The 21,830-nt window shown below is 33.4% G+C and overlaps 3 protein-coding genes across 4 annotated transcripts in view; 2 read left to right on the top strand and 1 right to left on the bottom strand.

Moving 5' to 3' along the window:
* LOC111512275 (uncharacterized) overlaps positions 1–4,879 on the top strand; it is a 139,018-nt gene extending 134,139 nt beyond the window's left edge. Inside the window, exons 3-4 of the mRNA XM_074184850.1 lie at positions 2,836–3,038; positions 3,101–4,879. Of these exons, the coding sequence (XP_074040951.1) occupies positions 2,879–3,038; positions 3,101–4,719 (1,779 nt within the window). The 5' untranslated portion in view covers positions 2,836–2,878 and the 3' untranslated portion in view covers positions 4,720–4,879. The remainder of the gene's footprint in view (positions 1–2,835; positions 3,039–3,100) is intronic.
* The window catches only part of LOC111516143 (uncharacterized), a 752,250-nt gene that overhangs the window by 134,148 nt on the left and 596,272 nt on the right, over positions 1–21,830 (top strand). The window lies entirely within an intron of this gene.
* The window catches only part of LOC111512274 (carboxylesterase 1E), a 52,173-nt gene continuing 46,407 nt past the window's right edge, over positions 16,065–21,830 (bottom strand). Inside the window, exons 10-11 of the mRNA XM_023168378.2 lie at positions 19,267–19,390; positions 16,065–16,400 (exon numbers count right to left, since the gene is read on the bottom strand). Coding sequence (XP_023024146.2) covers positions 16,217–16,400; positions 19,267–19,390 — 308 coding nt within the window. The 3' untranslated portion in view covers positions 16,065–16,216. The remainder of the gene's footprint in view (positions 16,401–19,266; positions 19,391–21,830) is intronic.

Here is a 21,830-nt window from a genome sequence, read left to right as displayed (position 1 = left end):
GATTCCGTTTTATTTATGAATTTCATCACTATTTTCTATCTTACCCGCTCTTTTCATGTTACCCTTCTCACCCATTTCATCGTTAGCAGAAAATAATGGAAAATTCTAGAATATTTCCGAGTATTCTAGAATATTTATGGTTATACTCAATGGCAATAGTTCTCAGCTACTGGCCTGCCGACAGGAGCAATTTATTTTGTTTCAAAAGTAATTTTGGTTTTTACCTGTTTTCATTCCAATTCAACCTTTCTTATGCTATTTGTTTACATTTCGTTTCATTTTTTAAACTAAAACATTTTCCTAGTTGTTATTTTTGTTATAGTTATTATTTTTGATTCACAAATTGTTGAAAATATTTCGAAAAAGTTTATTTAGTGGTAACAAGAACTGTTGTTGAATAAGGAATTATTTTTGGATTCAGCTCTTCAACTAATAGAGAAAAACTTTTTTAATTTTGCAGATCATCACCTGGTGAATAATTAGAATTTGGAAGACAAACAAAATGAAACTAATTATGGAAATAGTGAAGGCCAGAAGAAGAATACTGAGAACACAGAATATAAAATATTGGGAATTTCAGAATATTAATTTCTTCAATCAGGTTTTCAGTATGTTCAGATTCGAGAGGGCAAAAATTTGAAAACAATTCAAACTGAAATTTGTCGTAACAGAAATTTGAAAATGAACGAGACGTATCAGTCAAGGACTTGAATGACAATCGTTGATGAAAGCGTTAATATGTTTACAACAAGAGTTTAGAAAGTTGCAACAATTACTGTGGTTCTATATATTGGAAGCAGAGGGAAAATCTTGCATTAAGAAGACAAAATTTGATTTCTTTAATCGGATATTTAGTATGTCCAAATACAAGAGGAACCATTTTTTGTTAATCTCAAAACGAAACTAATGTTTGACAAAATTGGATATGAATAATGTGTTTCAGTCAAGACTTTAATGATAATCGTTGATGAAAGTGTTATCATTTCTATGACAAAAGTTTAGAAAGTTGCAACAATTACTATGGTCCTATATATTGGAAGCTGAAGGAAAATCTAATGTTGAGAAAACAAAATATAAAATGTTGGAGATTTCAGAACATTTTCAATATGTTTTCAGTATATTCATATTCGAGAGGACAAAAATTTTAAAACAATTCAAACTGAAATTTGTAGAAACAGAAGTTTGAAAATGATACGTATCAGACAAGGACTTGAATGACAATCATTGATGAAAGTGTTAACATGTTCATAAGTAGAGTTCAGAAACTTGCGACAGTAACTGTGGTTCTATATTTTGGAAGCTGAAGGACAATCTAATGTTGTGAAGACAAAATATAAAATGTTGGAGGTTTCAGAACATTGATTTTTTCAATCGGATGTTTAGTATGTCCAAATACAAAAGGAACAAAATTTTTCAATTTCAAACCAAAACTAATGGATAATAAAATTGGATATGAATAATATGTTCCAGTCAAAATTTCAATGATAATCGTAGATGAAAGTGTTATCAGTTAATTTGAAATGGTTATTTTTTTATGAGTGAATAATATTTGGAAAGACAGTTTTTGTCTTTCTTCTGCTCCATCTCAATATAGAAAAATGTGGGAATCTTCCAAAGAAAGGAAGGAAGTAATCAATTTCAAAAGAAACTCTATGACAAGAGTTTACAAAGTTGTGACGGTTTTTTTGTTTACTACCACCCAAATACAGTTGGTCAACATACAATTAATCACAGCAGATATCATACATGGGAACTAATGTTTCACCAGTTGAAATTTTGAAGTTAGTTCTATAATTGGTAAAGTGGTATATCTACAGACAAGTGCATGATCAAAGTACTCCGCATGAAGTGATGGAGCAAAATCATATCCGAGAAAAAATGTTTTCATTTAATTATTGTTACCTCAAACAACTTGTTATTCCATTATGTTTGATGAAAGTATGTCTGTATTGCTGACGTTGGTGCCATAGATGATGATTTCCAAAAAAAAACAATTAATGAATGTCAGTTATCGCCGATAATATTTCGAGAAGAAATTGAGTAGCACCTGAACTATTTTAATGATTTTGGTGAAAATTAAATAAAAATAAATTGATATTTCGTGTCCTGAAATGAAAACGAGTCTCAAAACTACATTGAGTACAGTTCATATATTTATCATACAGCTCTGCATCAACTGAAGGCGAGTCAATTGAGGAATGCAATTGAAACAGCATGGAGATTCATTTTTTAAATAGTATACCCGAAAATTTATATAGAACTCTTCATTACCATCCTCGGGTACTGAGTATTGTGTAAAGTGATGAATTCCGATAGCATTTTTATCATATCATGTGAAATACTTTCCACAGGACATTGATTGATTTGTTGGCTATCAAATTCCAGAACAAAATTAATGAAATAGAAAAGGTAGGTTAACAAACTAGAACGCCATTTCGGAGAAGAAGATGTTCATATTACAAGGAGTACTGATGTTTCTAAATCACAATCAGAACAATCAAGAATAGTGCTTCGAGAAAAAAAGTTATTTGCCTGATTTTCAGACCAAACCCGACAAACTGCTACGATTGTCTGTGAAAGCGAAATGGATTTAAAAATTTGCCCCTTTCCAATAAAAACATCTCAACGGTTTTCCTGCATCTCTGTGAAAAATCACTGTGATATATTCATATGACATTTATGCCGAAACATGTATGGAAGAATTGTGACATTATTACAGTGATCCACACGTTTGTTTTTCAAAAATTCAGCCTAATTTCATTTAACATGAATATGTTTCTCGAGTAACTCAATAAAAAGTACGGATTAATCAAAATTTTTATGTTTTACGTTTAGGTGGTAATACTTATCAACAGTTCAGTCAGCAGGATTCCAGGAAATGGCTAACAAGTCCGAGTTCTCTGATTCCATCGAGAAAACCTCCCGAAAGAATCGCATCGAATTAACGGAAGTCAACCGTCCAGTTTCATCCGATAAAGAAGATGATGATCACATTATTCTAAAACTGGACGAGAAAATCGAATCTGATGCTGATTTTGGTGAGATTAGTGTTTACTTGTGAAGTACGTATGATAGGAAGAAACAAAATCGTTTGTTATAGATACTACAAAGGGCACCAAAACCAAGTTAGTGGAAAGGGTTAAGAAGATAGATCTTGAGGAAGGGGAAGTTATTTCAGAAAGAACAGCTGACACTAACGTGGATTGTCTTTCTGGGAAAAATAAACCTAACGGAAGAAAGCTCACCAAGAATTCTCCAAACACGGAAGGCAGTAAAACTTGCGGGACATCCCAAAAAGTTCCAGATCAGTCTCTGAGTAAAGTTCGACTTGTGTCGAATCATATTTGGGTATCTAATATCCACCGGAATGTTAAAGCAGCTGATCTAAAAGCATTTTTTGGAAAGATTTCTAAAGTTTCTAAAGCGAAAATTCTGACAAACGGAAAACATTTTTACGGTTATATCACTATGGAAAACGAAGCAGATGCATCTAAATGTATACGTCAATTAAACAATAGTGAGTTTGAGGGCCACACAATTGTAGTTACTAAAAATCGTCCTGATATGAGAGATGCCAAAGTTGCAGTGAAAAAAGCTGAAGTAACAAAGATTAAAGTAGAGAAAGAGGATAAGAAAGAGAACAAGGTGTCATTATCTAATATTTCACCTGGAACATCTTTCATGGGTACGAACACCAAGGAAAAACAGTCCGACCAAGAAAATGATCCCGATGTGATATCAATTTCCTCCGATAAGATATCCGACACCAGAGATTCTGCTGAACCGCCAATGAAACTGCCAGGGAAAATAATGGCAAAATCAAATGATATTCGCGGACGGGATGATCAATTCAAAAAGGATAAGAAGGAGCGGGCCCCTTTGACAACTTTAGATGCGAGAAATTCGGCTTATAATGTTGAACAGACGAGAACAATAAATGATCTGAGAAAGAAGATGAAACTGCTTTTTTGTGAAAATGATAACTTGAAGCATAAACTTGATGATTATCAGCAACGCTACGCTGCTATGCGTAATAGGTGCACGAACTTGGAAAAAGATTTGAAGAGATCACGGTTGGAAAACCGCGAAGATCGTCAACGCTTCAACGAAGAAAAAGAAAGTTTCGAAAAGAAGAAGAAATCCGAACTAGCTCGAATTGAGGCTGATAGGGCAGCCGTTCTTAAAGAACTCGCAGAGAATAGAAAACTCAAAGATCAACTCAAATCCAAAGTGGAAGAGCTTCGAGCAGCTAACGCGAAAGTGTCAAAGAGAAGTCGATCCCCGGCGCCTAGAAATGCACGCAGTCCTTTCCCGATGAGAAGTAGCTCAAGTAGTCATTTTAGAGGCGAGAGACAAGAGAAAAGACCAAGGTATGATGAAGTGTCTCGAGTCAGAACTCCGTCTCCTCCCAAGTACATAACAGATGCTGGAAGGAAGAGAAATAATGAAAATGTTCAAATTTTCTACAGCGAATCAGTCAAGCGACCATCTGCTGTGGAGCATCAATTCGATTATAGACGCAAAACTTTGGTGAGACCTTCTGAAGAAACTGCTAAAAATGAGTGGACAGGTTATTTCCAGAAAGAACCACGACGTAGCAATCCAATTCCTGCTTATTCGGGCAATAGTAGATATGGTGCTGGATTTCCACAGACAGGTTCAAATATCAGCGTGCCTCTCAGAGGTCCCCATAATGCTCATTACTTCCCACAGTGGTGAATTTGCTATTTATTCTTGTTCGTTTGCAGTTTGATTATTTTTGAGAGTTTTATATTTGTTTGCGTTTCACTTTGGAATTTTCTTGGGACCTAGTTGAATATTGCGTTTCGATTAAATATTGTCAGATATATTTTAAAATATATCTTAAATTGAATCAGAATATGCCTTTAAATTCATTCCCAACTGTAAGTATTTTTATTTTTACAGAGATTTTCCATTAGGAGATGGAGAAATGTAGCGTAATGTCAGCCCAAGCATAACGTATATCAGTATTGGAGAAATATTTATATGATTCAGTTAGGTTATCAATATAATTCATGTGATATACAGTGCAACCTTGATATAACGAAACTGAACGGACTCCGAAAATGATTCGTTATGTCAAGTAATTTGTTACAATGAGGCTCGTTATTAATCTCAACTGAACGTAAGTATCATTAATCCAAGAGACAGTGGCCGGCTACCGTATAGAAGTAATCATAAGTAAATTCACTCCCGGTCGGCGTCATTGATGTACCTGGTCGAGATTTTATTTTTTGCTGGCATGTGGCGGTGCAGGAGGGTGTAGGAAAAGAACTGTTGTGCACCTCTTCACGAGGTTCGATCAAAAAATATGTGACCATGATCAGACTCCATCATTGCTACGAGGAACTCACAATAAATATCTCATATGATTTTGAACTGTTTAGGAATTGATATAAAATGAGACAAGATGATGAAATAAACGTATATTTTGTAAAGTAAGATTATACAATTTAGGTCAAAAACGTATGCTAAGTAATCTATTCTGAAGTTTTTTCAGAATGATGGGTTTTTGATTTTTTTTTAATATTTGTTTTCAAATTTATATTGTCAAATTTCAAAGTATAATAAATTCTTACCCTTGTGAAAATTAAATATCCAAATTAATAATCCAAAGGAAAATTAATTGGATAAAACTGGCCGATACTAAACTAATAAATATAATTCATTGTAAGATATATCTATAGAGGGTTTCAGAAAAACCGCGACACGTGTTTCGCTTTATCCACTTTATCCATTTTTTTCAATGAACATACTCGTTCCTGTCACTGCTCATAATACCTATCTGATTGAAACTGGCATGCGTATTTATCGCTGTAGCTACCGAAAGACTGAAAACTTGACTGGCTAATTTAACCTTTATTCTTTGAAAATTGGTTGGAAATAAATGAGAATCAGTAAGTTTGGGAGTTCATTTCTTCAGTCGTACATAATACATACTAGAAAAACCTACCTTTTTTCGTCAGTTGGAAATCGAAAACAATTAATGCCGACATCACCCTGCAAATTACAGTAACCCACAGTTCGACACTTGTTCATTTTGAAACTAGACACAAATTTTTCCGTAATACAAAAGCACTACTTACAACGACTCACTCTGCAATAATATTCCATGCCTCAGATTCAGTCAGCCGCGCATAAAATTGGAGGTGGAGAATCTTGACCCAAATATGGCGGAGAGTGAACTTACTTCTGTTTACTTCTATACGGTGATCAGTTTTTTGTGCAGCGAGTCTCTTATACCTACCCTACATAAAGTAGGAACTCGCTATGCCCAGCGCGGTGGTACTGACTGGAGCTCAGGTATCGAAAATTGACGAAATTAAATGTATTTGACCACGTCTGCCATTTGAAAATTCAAGAATATAATGTTGATATTATTGAAAAATAATAATGGCAGATCACTATCGTGTGATTAACATCGTGGCAGAAGATTTTCAATGTGCCAGAAAATATACAATTTGCATTTAGATGACGGAATATGCAGAACTTGCATAATTGTAAAATGTCTAGAATCAAATATTGTCCAAGAACCGCCACATTCTACAGATGTGTTCTTAATTGATGGGTTTTTTATCCTCTATTCGGAAATATTTCTAAAAAATTTCTACAAATTATAACAAAGTATCCAGCAAGTCTAATTGCTGGATACTTTGTTATAATAATAAAAGACGAAGACCAGGCTGAAGCCTTCAAAAGTGGTAAAAAGTGAAAAAAAAATAGTAGGATGAAACCCATTAGAAAAGGAAGGGAATATGATCAAAATGTCAGTAAAAATAAATTACCGGCGATCTAAGTTCGGGAAGTGGGAAAGGGTAAGTTTTTAAGGTTGAAAAATGGTTCACCTTGATTTCCGGCAAAACTATGGAAAAAAGTTAAATGGCAAAGTTGTAGGTAATAAAAAGATCTACAATTTTTTCACATAACCTCAAAATTTATGTGAAAAATTCAAATAATCAAGTTTTTTTTATTTATATCTTTTTCAAAAAAAAAATTCTAAGAAATTTGGTGAAAAATTTCTGATTGATCCGGTCGTTACTTGATGAAGATCCATAGTAATTTCAAAAACTACACCTCATCATTTATCGTTTTCCAGATATTCATCTCATAGTAAGAAGTTTGAATTGTTAAGTCGTATAAGTTATAAGAAATGTTTAAAAAAAGATACACACACAATATTGATTATGTAGGGATTGAATATATCTTTCTTAATTTTTTTTTCGCTTTCATATTTTCCAAAATATCATTTCAATCATGTATATGAAATCTCTTTCTCTAACTCGTCCAAGAAACATCTGAAATGAATCGTTCTATTTACTTTATGGATAACATTTTCTGGAAAACGCTCGGTGAAACGGTGAACTTTAATATGAGAATTTTTCTGCAAGAATGACTTTTTAGGGCATCTCTCCCATTTACCAGAGCAATTTTCTAGCGGGCCAAATCGAATAAACATAGTTTAAATTGCATGGCCGAAAGTTGTCTTATTTATACAGTGAGAAGTTTATTTTTGGGAACGTTCAATTTGTTATTGTTTTCATTAAAACCACTTGTTGGTTCAGAGATATAACCTCAGTATCATTATTTGAGAAAAAATTGGCAAACTTATGAAACAATGTAGATGTTTATGAGACATAAAGTGAATGTCAATGCCAAAACTACTGCTGGAAAATATTTTTTAATTAATTTTCGATAAACAACGTAAGTGCTGTTTCGACCTGGTATATTATTTATTAATCATACTTGAAATTATTATATTATCACAAAAATAGCAGATTAATAATGAATGATTAGTTACGAACAGGATCATTCGAAAAAAGTTGCAAGAAAATAAATTATCAGATGAGAAAAAAAATTAAATGAACAATTGGTTTGAATTAATTGAATAATATGGACGGACAAAATTCACCAACAATGGTTGGTCTAACAGGTGGAAGTTTTTGAAGAAAGTATGCGTGAACGTAGCTTACAGAACGAATAATGATCTAAGTAAATTTATGAAAAACAATGAAGACAAAACTTTGGTGTCAGATAGATCAGGAGTATATGGGCTGACTTGTGGCTCTTGCCCAAGACTGTATATTGGCCAAACAGGGAGAACATTTTTACAAAGAAATAAAGACCATAGAAGTAGTTTTGTAAATAGAAAGAACAATTCCACATTACCAAACCACATTTTAGCAGAAGGACATGAGTTCAATCATGAATACGATGTGATACATTCAGCAGAGAATATTTTGACACTCAATCTTCTAGCTACAAAAACACATGACATTCAAACGACAAAACTTTCGAAACCACGTAAACTCACTGCTTGCCTTATGGAAAAGATTAGCTCGTGAAGTTTCTAAAAAAGGAAGTTTGTAGTGGAATTCGAACCTTCAATGGTTATCAAGGCGACTAACATACATACGTGTTCATATTCTCATCGAGATCTGAGGTATATACATATCTCTTTCTTGAAAAATATATACCAGATTCCACCATGACAATAGCATTTTTTTGCAAAAGTGTATTCAAGAAACAAAAATGAAGGAAATACAAATCTAAAAAAAATTACTGACGTATATCATGAGTAGCTACACTATTATGTCCTCATATTATTTCAGTCTGGTGCCGGAACACGAAATACATAGGTTTATACTTGTGAATTGGGCAAATTACATCTGTTTGAAGTTGAAAATGACAATCACACTATGCGGATGTGTCAACAACATTTTCAACACAATTGGCTTCATTCTAATGCAGTGTATTTCACTAAACAATTGAGGTGTAACGTCAACATTTCGCGGGAAATTTTTTGTGACAGTTAATATGATTCACACCACGCACATCAAAAAATATATTTTCTTGTCAATAGAATCTTTTACCTATTCATTGGATATACATTTCCAAATCCATACCTAGGCACTGACTATTAATAGTATAGGAGCTAGCAACATTTTCGAGAAAGAATTTCAGAACAGTTGGTTTTTTGATATGCTGTCTTTCTTACTCTTTCGATTGTGCCATACGCGATTTTTTATCTTTATTTTTGATAAAAAATTCAAAGTATTTTTGAATGTCTGTAATTTTTATATTATGTTCTTCAAACATAAAATAAGCTAAAATTAATTTGCCAGACGTTAATTCGATTGTTAAGTATTAAATATAAATAAAAAAGTAATGAAAAGTATTGTGGTTATAATGCTTGTGGTTAGAGAGAGAGACAGTTTGAAGTGCAAGACAGATAGAAAGCGACAACAGCGCATCGGCAAATGGATAACATGGCGTCAGTCTAAAGTCACATGTTTGTTTTGTGTTTTCGTTATTTGTGATGTTTTATTTATCAATTTTGTTATAATGGCCAGTGATAAAATGAAATTTGTTTTCTATAAAGGACGTAAAGACCAAATCATACTTTTCGTGGTTGATAAACTGAAGAGATTCCAGGAAGTTTTGAATATACGTTCAAAATATAAATTAAAGTACAGTGACATCGAGTTGCCTACTGAAATAAATGAAACAGATGGATATCACAGACAATGTTACAGAAGTTTCACAGCTTTAATGGCAAAATACCGTGATCCATCGACTGAAATAGATAGTATCAGTAAATCTACTTCACATACTTTGCCATTAAATACACTTGCAAATTTCAGTGAAACTGTTGCGGGAAACATAAACAGTGAAATTGTGAGGTTAGTGCTTCGAGTTTAATTCATCACACAACATCCGATGATAAATATGATTTTGTCTGGTTTGTGGGATAGCAATTATTACCTTCCACAGTTGCAGATGTTATTATTCAAAGTAAGTATCATTAATCAATAAAAACTGAATTATTTTATAACGAACAAAAACAATTACAGGAATTTTGATTTTTTTGTTACAGATGATGGAATATTGACAATTCCCAAGACGATAATAAAATAATTCTGACAGTGAGAGGGGAGATGATGATGATTATGAAGGTGCCTCTTTTTTTGTGACACTATTATACACTAAAGATATTTTAATTTAAAAAATAATCTAAAACATTGCATTATATATTCGTAATTCACGTCAGTACTTTTTTAATTGAAAAATGTAATTTTTGAACCTTCCTTGATATAGTTTTCATTCCATTCTTTTCAATTTATGCTTATTTTAATTATATTTTCATTTTTATGTTGAATTTTTTTCATTCCAACTTGTATTTACAAGAACAAGTGTAAGTAATGTATTTTTGCAATCATTTCCTGTCTCATTCTTAAAATTTTCTGCTATACACTAGCTGATACGCTGCTGTCGCTTTCTATCTCTCTTGCACTTTGAACTGTCTCTCTCTAACCACAAGAATTTTACCGCAATACTTTTCATTACTTTTTTATTTATATTTAATACTTTACAATCGAATTAACGTCAACGAATTAACAACAACGAAAATGCCTGGAAATGAAAAATTGATGTCTGGTGGATCTATCTAAAGGCGAAAAATTAAAAATTATGCTTTAAAAAATTCTTTTGAAGTTAAGGATTTTCACCTGTGCATGTAAGATGGACATTAATAAACGCAACCACTACCGCCAGCCAGGTAGCCCGGACTCTAACCAAAAGAGCGAGAAAGACAGCATATCAAAAACCCGACTGTTCTAAAATTATTGTTGCTAGCTCCCGTACTATAAGCTTTGCCTTGCACTTCAGAGCAGGACCGACTCAAGTGCTTTCGATTTTTCGAGTAAAATAAGAAATAAATTAAACGTATCTCAACTTTTTTAGAACGTGCCATAACCGCATAATAGAAATCCAAGAAAAATAAAAATAAACGATGATTTTTTTAAAACTCGGGCAAACTAAGTAACTACATAAACACTTAATTTCAAATATTGGTCATTGATGAGCTCAATATTTCATATTGGGACAACTGGGGTATCTGTATCCAAAGAAAGTGATCATAGTGATCGGAGTCAAATTCCAATAACCAAAAATCAAGATAAGAGAACAAAAAGTCACGAACAGAAAACAAGAAAAGTGTGTCGCTGCAAATGTTCTTGATCAAAATTGTGATGGTTGAATGAAATGGATGCTTAAATTGAAATGGAAATATTTTTTAAGAGGGACTAGTTCATACAAAAGAAGGAACTCACAAAAATGTAAGTCCCTGTCCGAAGAAAAGAAGAAAATAATTAACATCAATATAAAATATTTACAAATATATATATATATATATATATATATATATATATATATATATATATATATATATATATAGATCACGCTCAGATGTTTCTTTCAGATACAACGTGGATGAGAAATCAACTATTTTCAAAAATATGACCATTGAATTACACGGAAATCACTTCTCCTATTCAGTTTGAACATTTGTTGTGGAATTGAAATAGAAACCCTACACAACTAAATATATGAAATAGTTTTAATAAAATTTCATTCACATGGAAAACGTTCGTCCTCATGTAGGCCTCTAGAAGTTTCTGTTTAAAATGTTTGTATTCAAACCCTCATTAGAATATTCTTGGATAATCTCAGAATTGAAACACTCAATTCTTGTATAAAGTCGCAATAAGATGCTAGAAATGAGTTTTTCATCTTCAAAAGTAGAATATATTCAAACAAGCAGCAGAATCACATAAAAAACAATATTCATCAATGAAACGTGGAATATTAACAAGGTGGACATACAAATTAATCGAAAATAGATAATTTCACCATCATAAAGGCCAGTCATCAAGCACAAACTTCTATGAAACTCTCTACCCTATTTGTTATTATTAAAGTCTACTAGCATGTAACTTTTAATTTCTCCACTTTTCATTTTATGCTGTTTGCGAGACAATCTGAACACAAAAAAACCTTTCTGCCTATTTCAAATTGTAAATTGTAACATACCAATTATTCTAATTCCTATTTTATATTTTCACAGATCTGGGAATCTTCTGAACAGTCTACACTAGTACTCCATATAAATCATTATCATGTTCGGTTGGTTATGTATACAAATAGGCGTCAATTAATAGTTTATTTTCATAGTGTAGTGTAAAGTAGGGTGAGAAGTGAGGTAATCAGAGAGATAAACCTACTTTTAGTCATGTCTTACTTAGAATAGGTGGGTTTTGTGTATATGTCTGAACTTTGAATCGATACCGATTCTATGTATGAAGGTTGATATGATTTTTTTGTGCATGGCTTCGTATAGAGAACACATACTGGCGATTCGAGTGAAATTCATGAGAATCATCCATAAGAATAAATTCAATCTTTTGAGGTATTTACACATATTAATTCAAAAGATGATTATATATCTGGTCCGGATCATGCCTGGCTACACTGTAAATACTGTAAAATATAGGTATGAAATGGCTACTGCTGGAGACTGCCGGAATTCCGGATCTCAAGAATCAGAGGAGTATAGTAGGAGGAGGGGGAAACAACAGCCTTGAGTTTCCTTGATGGTTTCTGGAAATAGGATTTCGATCAGATGGTGTAAGGTCAAGCGCATCAAACCCTAGAACAAGACCCTGTACTCAGTCATATTTTAAGAATTAGTATTGCTATTCAACTTGGTAATGCTGCTTCGGTATTTTGAACTATTCCTCATTCACATAATTTTGACGAGATCATGCATAGCCCTCATTTCAGTACGGAACTAAAATCTCTTCGAAACAAGCTCAGATACGTATATATTCATGAGTCTCCTATCAAGGTTAATTCGCAGGTGATTGATTCTTTTTTCAGTGCGGTCAATGGACTTAAGTCAGTCTTGCACCCAGCTGCAGTCCTCGTGGTTCTGGTTACCTTTCAGTGGAAGAGCTTCATAAAGCAAGAGCCAAATCGATCCCTCTACGAAATTCTCCATCACTCAGAGGATCAAACAATTGTTCATGTAGTTGCAGTTTCGGAAGAATGTATCATCTTTCTCACCAACTGGAGTCTTTGAAGTCCACTAGATACTCGTTAGGACAACAAGAGGATTGCTCTGAATTCTTGGGGTTCTTCTTGAATTCTGTTCGTGAGCAAAAAAATAGCAGAATCAATACTCCTGACCGCTGTGGATTGAATGATTCCGTACAGTCTATGTCGTCTTGTGTTTGTAGATCTTTTTTGCTGAAAAAATCCTCACTTGTTTACTTTGTAGTAAATGTTCAAGAGGAAGCAAAAACGTATGTGATTTTCTGGAACTTCGACTAGCATTTCCTAATATGACTGATAACCAGTCCGTGCAAAGCACTTCAATTTAGCAGACCATTCTTATAATTTTCATGCAGTCATTGTTCACTCTGGTTCTGGCGTTGTATCTGGTCAATAATACGCCTTGGTCAAAGACGAAACGGACTGGTTTAATTTTGACGTTAGTCGTGTCACTAAGTGTTCTGGCGACATCTTGAATTTATTGGAGCCCTACATTTTGTTTTATGAAAGAGGGAACATTGGCAGATGAAGATCTTCAGATGATGTGGTGCTGCAGACTTTTCCGGGTTTTCTTGCAGCTGAATAAGCAAATGCACCACTGGAATCAATGAGGTCGCCCTGGAGCTCCAATTAATTTTTGTTGTTTCATATCTTTATGATTTGTATTACTTTCTTTTTTAATTTTTGAATGGAAAGAGTAGAAAATTTCAGAACATTGACACTCTAGTTTCTTTATTCAGTAACCATTCATTTTCAATATTGATTTAGTATTTTTGTCAATTAATTCATTTGAAGGTTGGGGATGCAAAACCCTAGTAAAACTATCAAGTGAAGTGTACAGGAGTACAGTATTTCTAGAAGCTTCTATAGATGGCGCCCAAATAAGAACTTTTGATTCAGTAACCTTTTTTGGCACTTATAATTGAATTTCTATAAAAAAAAATCAAGAACCTACCTACGCCTTTGCCTCTGCAAATCAAGAGATTGTCATTCCAACTGGGCACATTTACCGGGTGTTTTCGCAATCAATCTTCTTTCATTACCATCATTGAAGGTAAAATACGACGATAATGTATAAATTCGGCAAACAGCACAGATTTGCACAACAATTCGGATTTAGGTTCTATTTACCATCTACTTTCAAGTTGACCCTATACCGGGGGTTGTTTCATCCCTAGGTGTGAAAAAAATTGAAAAGAATCACCTGAATAAATAGATCAAGCAACTTATTTTCTATGAAATTTTTTTATATACAGAATGATAAGCCGTTTGTACTGACATTCAGTGAAATTATGTGACCTTTTGAAGCGTTGGGCGTCCATGTCTCCGTGATAATCCTCCGTTTTTTTTTTGATAAATTAGTGCACTATCGTCTGAAAAGCCACTCTCGCTATCTTTATGGGCGACAATTAGTCGTTGCCCTTTACCCGTTGGTCCGCGTAACGCTAGTTGCACACACACCGATTTTGGACGGCCAGTATAAAATCGGCCGATATTTTATTGGTAGCGAGTGCATGCACACTCACCGAATTTTTATCGGTCAAACAATCAGTTGCTTTGTTGTCGTAATTAGCACGCACTACCAAAACGAAGTTTATGCCTAGTAACTACAATTTCACCGAGCATTCGAGACTGGAATGGTCGGTAAAAAACCGGTGAGTATGCAAAAGTGTATTCAGTCATGTACGCCACTACTTCCCGGTACTGCCGGCGATACAGTGGCAGTGGACGGCTGCTCACCGGTATTTTACCGGCGACGGTCACCGGTCGGCGTGTGTGCCGCTCCCACATGTGGTTCACTATTGGAATTTGGACGACCAGTACAAAGTCGGCCGTCCAAAATCGGCCGATATTTTATTGGTAGCGGGTGCTTGCAAACTCACCGAATTTTTATCGGTCAAACAATCAGTTGCTTTGTTGTCGTAATTAGCACGCACTACCAAAACGAAGTTTATGCCTAGTAACTACAATTTCACCGAGCATTCGAGACTGGAATGGTCGGTAAAAAACCGGTGAGTATGCAAAAGTGTATTCAGTCATGTACGCCACTACTTCCCGGTACTGCCGGCGATACAGTGGCAGTGGACGGCTGCTCACCGGTATTTTACCGGCGACGGTCACCGGTCGGCGTGTGTGCCGCTCCCACATGTGGTTCACTATTGGAATTTGGACGACCAGTACAAAGTCGGCCGTCCAAAATCGGCCGATATTTTATTGGTAGCGGGTGCTTGCAAACTCACCGAATTTTTATCGGTCAAACAATCAGTTGCTTTGTTGTCGTAATTAGCACGCACTACCAAAACGAAGTTTATGCCTAGTAACTACAATTTCACCGAGCATTCGAGACTGGAATGGTCGGTAAAAAACCGGTGAGTATGCAAAAGTGTATTCAGTCATGTACGCCACTACTTCCCGGTACTGCTGGCGATACAGTGGCAGTGGACGGCTGCTCACCGGTATTTTACCGGTGACGATCACCGGTAGGCATGTGTGCAATGTACCGTTCCCACATGTGGTTCACTATTGGAATTTGGACGACCAGTACAAAGTCGGCCGTCCAAAATCGGTGTGTGTGCATTTAGCGTAACCCTGTTGATAAACCGTCCACAAATGCTTGACGATAACTAGTTACAGTAGTATTTTGCCAGATCTTAGATACTGTGTGACCAGCATTCACCCACGTTTCGTCCAGATAATAAATATTTTTGTGAGCAGAACGCATTTCTCTAATAGAGCGAAGATATCCCCGGTGCCATGAGACTATATCTTCTCTTTCTATCAAGACATGTACGTGATCGTTTAGCACATATAAATTTTAAGTTTTATTATTTTTCCTAACTTGTCTTTGCTCATTTTTGAAATGAGATCATTATCCATTACCTTTGTCCTAATGGATTCGAGGGTTGGCGCTTCATTCCCAAAAAAGAAATAATGAATGGTATAGCGTAAAAATTTTTTCTGGTACTCTACTACCACGACATCATTTCCAATATTTGTGTGTATGATATAGGATGAATGTAGAATGAATGATATCTATTTTCTAGAGAGAATTTACATAAATGATTTTCAACTTTCCAAAACATAGCATGGTATTCTTTATGTGTCTGATAGGTTCTTAAATTTGACCAGAGATGGACATCTGGAGACCCAGATTTCCATCATTCATTCGAAACTAGAATACCCTTGATCTATGACTATGTTCTAAATAATTCCAATGATGTTATAGTACATTTATTTCAGAATATTCATCTTTGAAAATATGACGCTTCATGAAATGCAATTTCATTTATATTGTTAGTTCTTGTCTTCAATACGTATCGTATGGTGGAGTGCCATAGTTGTTATAAATGTAATTCCAGAAAGCCATAGATTCATTTTTGAAATTTTGTTTCACGCTGAAAGTTCTACCAATATCCAAGTAAGTCATGCTGTCTGAAACTGTTGGCCAAATAATATTTTCAGTAATACTCTCTTGGTTTGGTGTTGGATTCCTGAAATAAAATGATTTTTAAAAACCATCTCAGACTGAATCTTTCTTTCTTCGGAAGACTCCCACATTTTTTTGTATGAAAATGGAGAAGTAGAAAGCCAAAAGAAACCTTTGATTCCCAAAAGTTATTCATATTATTCAAAACGTTTCATGAGTGTAGCGGACTTCACGTAGTTAATATCTCCCTGAGTCTACAATAAACAATCATATTTATATTGATTCGTTAGCAATTCAATTATAATATACAGGGTGTTTCCTAACTATGTTACGAAATTTCAGAGGGTCGTTTTAAGAAAAAAAGTTCTCATGAACATATGTTCAGAGTTGATAAGTTTCTGAGATACAGAGCGTTGAAGTTTAACAAAAATAACAGTAGCTATAAAATACCATAAATATTTTTACACCGATTCGGTTGAAATTTACTACAGTTATTTGAAGTAATAGAGCGCTCATTTAGCCCTAACTAGATTGAAATTATTAGGTCCAGTGGAGTCTCGGTGGGTTCCACAGCGTACAATATTGGAAAAAAAAGTACGCCACTGACTTGTAGTTTTTTATGTTTATAGATTGATCGATTGAAAATATAACTTTTTCGTCGTTTGTGTTTCCTTCATATCTAGTTTCGTTTTCTAGAAAAAATTTGAAGCCACTTTGCATATCATGATTTCCTTTATTTTGAGTATTTCAATATTAAATTCTACATAAAGGATTTGAAGCTTTATATCTTCTATTAATTATCTGCGAGCGCTTTCGACAGTTGGTAGTACTGTCATCATCTGGCACTCCTCAAACTGAACTAGTCATCCTGTTGTCTGTCTCTTTATACGGTCAGAGCGTCTTAACTCAGGTATTTCAGGTACTTTAGGTAAATTTGCCTGTATTTGTTCTGCATCAGGTACTCTTCTTCGTGTTAGATCTTCTCTAGGAATGTGTATGGTTTTGTTTAATATATTGAATGTGAGATCTTGTTGTGTTTTGATTTGTACTTGTCCCTCGATAAGTGATTTATGACTGTTGAATTTATGGATGTTCAAGTTTTCCCAAATGTCCATGCGGTTTCCCTTGTTGATTTGTTTTATTAGTTTTATGTTCTCTGGTGGGGGGGAATTATGTTTGTTTTGTATGGCGTGTGTTGCAAGGTTTGATTTATATACTGTTGGATTTATGTATGCCTTTTTGTGCTCATTGTACCTTTGGATCAGTTTTTTCTTGGGAAAACTTGAACATCCATAAATTCAACAGTCATAAATCACTTATCGAGGAACAAGTACAAATCAAAACACATATATATATATATGTATATATATATATATATATATATATATATATATATATATATATTTATATATATATATATATATATATATATATATATATATATATATATTATATATATATATATATATATATATATATATATATATATATATATATATAGAATAGTAGTTTTTCGGGGATTCGGTCTGATTAGAATAAATATTTACTTTTTTTAGCTGCCCGAGCTTTCGCTAATGTTTATTAGCTTTATCGAGGGCTGTAATATAAAAAGGACATAATAAATAAATATATATATATATATATATATATATATATATATATATATATATATATATATAAAACATAATAACGGATAAAACAGAATACCTGTGCTATGTGAGAATATTCAATTTGGAAATTTCAATTTTGAAAGAAGTCTTCAACATCAAAATGACAACTTTTTGACATTGAATAATGTGAAATACTTTTTCAAATTTTTTATTATCGTTCATTATGGGGATTTATACTGTGTTAATATTACAGGATGTATTCAGATTTATATTTTTTGTTAGTAAAAATGAATAAATTTTGCTGAGGTTGTCGATGTCTGTCTTTTTGTTGATATTGTTTTCTTTAATTTTGATCTCAGCCATTTCCAGAAATTGCCTTTTATTTGAATTGAATCTGGTTCGAAATGGAGAATTTTGGTGTTAGTATAATTGGCTGAATGATCATTATCTAGAACATGTTGTGTGAGTGCACACAACATGTTCTAGATAAATTTTTACAATTACTTTTATGAAGAGCTATGCGGGTTTTTAAATTGTTTTTTGTTTGACCTATATATATCTTATCACAATTGTTGCAGGGAATTTCGTAAACTACATGTGACTTTTCAAATAACGGATCTTCATCTTTCAATTTTGAATGTAGTTTAGTTAAGGGTTTAACTTTCCTTTGTGAAATTTTTATATTCTGTTCTTGTTTAAATACGTTTATGATTTTGCTGGACAATTCAGGGACATAAGGAATGGAAAAGTATTTGAAATTTGGATTTTCAGCTTTATTGTTCTCTCTGATGTTGATGATATTAGATGGAGTATTAATAAAATATTGAATAATTGTTTTAAATTTTTTTCTACCAATGTAGGATGAGAAATTTTTTCTATTCGATTTATTCTAATCAGACCATGGATAATTTTTAGGAGTGTTTTTTTTTCGAAAACGAAGCTTGATATGAAGAGAACCCAAGCGACGAAAAAGTTGTATTTTTAGTAGCTCAATCTCAAAAAATATAAAATACAACAAGTCAATGGCGTACATTTTTTCCCAAAATTGTTGGCTGTTGATACCCACTGAGATTTAACTAGACCTGATAATTTCAATCTAGTTGGAACTAAATAAGCGCCTTATCACTTCAGATAACTGTAGCAATTTTCAACCAAATAGAGTTTTTTCTTCAAACTTCAACGCCCTATATCTTAGAAACGAAGCATTTCCAGGCAAATATTCATAGGATTTTGTTTCTTAAAATCACCCTCTGAAGTTTCGTACTACAGTTATGAAAAACCCTGTATATTATGATGTTCAGACCACTAACAAATACTAACCCCGTTTTCGCAAAGTTGGTCCACAACTTGACCATGCGTGTCGACATCAATTTGTCTCTGTTATTTGGTTCTGGTAAATCATTTCTTGTCCAAATATAGGCCATCTCTTCTGCATGCAGCGTCCCTGTGACATTCAAGTGATGAAATAAAAAACAATTAAAGGTAAATGATTCGATATAAGTATTTCAAAATGAAAAGGAAACATTAGATTATCATTGTAAAACTCGACATATCGGTAGAATTGCGAGGTAAATATATCTTTGGAATTATTACGTTGTTTCAAAAGTCTTGTCCGTTTTAATGTCATGTGTTTTTGTAGCTCCATATCTCAATAAATATTTATTATACTGTGTCGTAATTAATACTGATCGATAGAGAATTGATGCTGTAATTTTTTTTCAAATTTAAATTTTCTGTCTCTGTTGAATACTATGTAATGTCGATAAGCGATTTTCGGCCAATTTTTCGCTACGAATTCGAAATCATTCAAAGCGCTGCCGAAACAGTCGAATTTTAACCAGGAATTTGGCAACGGTAGTGTTGATGAACGCACGGACGGGCGTTGTCATGGAGCAGGATCGGACCTCCGAAACGAAATTTGGTTGGATGGAAGAGCAAAGTCTGCTCATGTTGTGATTTCTCCGTAGCATGGTCAGAAATTGAATCCTACCATTTGATAGGTTATATATATATATATATATATATATATATATATATATATATATATATAAAAACTATTGGATAGTGGGGTATTGCAGCAAGTAAATGAGTACTCTTTTAAGTTAGTCCAAGCTTTCGGAAAATTTTTATTTCCATCATCAGGGAAACTACAATAATATAAGTTTTAAGGTAAAATCAAAAATATTAATTGTTCATGACTTACATCTTATGTGAGGATGGTTACATTGATGTTAAAGAAAAAATGTTGATACATTGGAGAAGATGAAACTTGATACACAATTCTAAATGCTTGAGATTATTTTTTATAAAATATTGTTATTCGTCAGACCGTTATTCATACCATGCGTGCAGGATTCAAATGAACGAGTCTGAGAATAGAACGTTAAAATGCCAGAGTGACATCTGTCAATTGATAAAACTTATATGCTCTCACTAGGAGTACCAAGTGTACTCTAGTGTATAATGTAAAATTTATGTTTGGTAAAATTATTATGAAAGATTAAATTTAAGATATATTATACAATGGAATTGTTTAAATTGATATTGTTTTTGTAAAAGCTTTTATCTAGAGTCAATAAGTAGGAATAAATTTCACTCAAGTGATTAATGTCTGTTTTTTTATTCATACAATTGTTATTTTCAAAAATGTAAGACATTTCTAGAAAGGACCTCTTAACTGAGGTTGATTCAGTGGCTAATACTTTCATTGCGTTATAATTCATCAGGTGGTCCAAATTATTCACATGGTCTGCTAAAGAGCATCTTTCTGGATGTAATCTACAGTCACTTTTGTGCGAAGTAATTCTAGCACCTAATGATCGTGAAGTTTGGCCAATATATATCCTGTCACATGATTGACACGGAATACTATACACAACATTCACTTGGTTTATTAAAGGGACCTTGTCCTTGACTTTGCTATGGATTGATTTAATGGTAAGTACCGTTTTATTGGCTATTTTAATGTTAGGTAAATTTTGAAAAATCCTAGATAGTTTGGGAGTGATCTCCTTGATAAAAGGTAAGGATGTAAAAATGAATTGGGTTGGAGCATCACTAGTTATATTGTCATTGACAGGGAGGGTTAAATTGGAAGTTAAATTATAGTTTTCCAGAGATGTTGGTGTACTGAACAAAATATTATTTATCAAACGGATTGGATAAGAATTTTCTATGAAAAGATTAGCAAGAATTTTAAGATTTTTACTATGGAAGCTTATGTCAGAGATTTTTAGCACTCTATTTTTCAGTTGCTTGACCAAGTTCACTTTCATCGAATGTTTATGATACGATAGGTAGTTCATGTATCTACCTGAGCTGCAAGGTTTTCTGTACCAGTCAATTAAGACTTTGTTATCTGTTGTTCTGATGAACTTTGTATCCAGGAATGGTACTGACTGCAAGTTATCTTCTGTTTCTATCGTAAACTGAATGTATGGGTCGTAACTGTTTAGAGTGTCAAGAATCTCATTGATGCCATCATGAGGCAATGAAACTATGATATCATCTACATATTTTTTCAAAAAATGAGGTTTAAAGGATAATACTGGTAATACTGTGTCCAATACATCATCCATCACATATGTTGCTAATATTGGAGAAATAGATGCTCCCATGGGAGTTCCAAAGGTTTGCTTATAAAATTTGTTATTGAAGGAAAAGTATGTGCTGTTAAAAAGGAAGGTTAATAATTTGGAAAAGGTTTCTTCATCAATGTTACAATGATTACTTATGTTGCTCCAATTCTTATGGATTGATCTCAGACATGCTTCTAAATAGACGTTACTAAATAAGGAGACTACATCCAGACTAGCTATGATATAGTTTGGAGGTAAAGTAGTGTTATTAAATTTTTCTGTTACTTCAAATGAATCTTTTATATA

The sequence above is a fragment of the Leptinotarsa decemlineata genome, unplaced genomic scaffold (genome assembly GCF_025532065.1).
Source record: "Leptinotarsa decemlineata unplaced genomic scaffold, Ldec_3_MD MMD2_tig00026358_RagTag_RagTag, whole genome shotgun sequence".
Lineage (NCBI taxonomy): Eukaryota > Metazoa > Arthropoda > Insecta > Coleoptera > Chrysomelidae > Leptinotarsa > Leptinotarsa decemlineata.
This window is presented reverse-complemented; position numbering and strand designations above follow the sequence as displayed.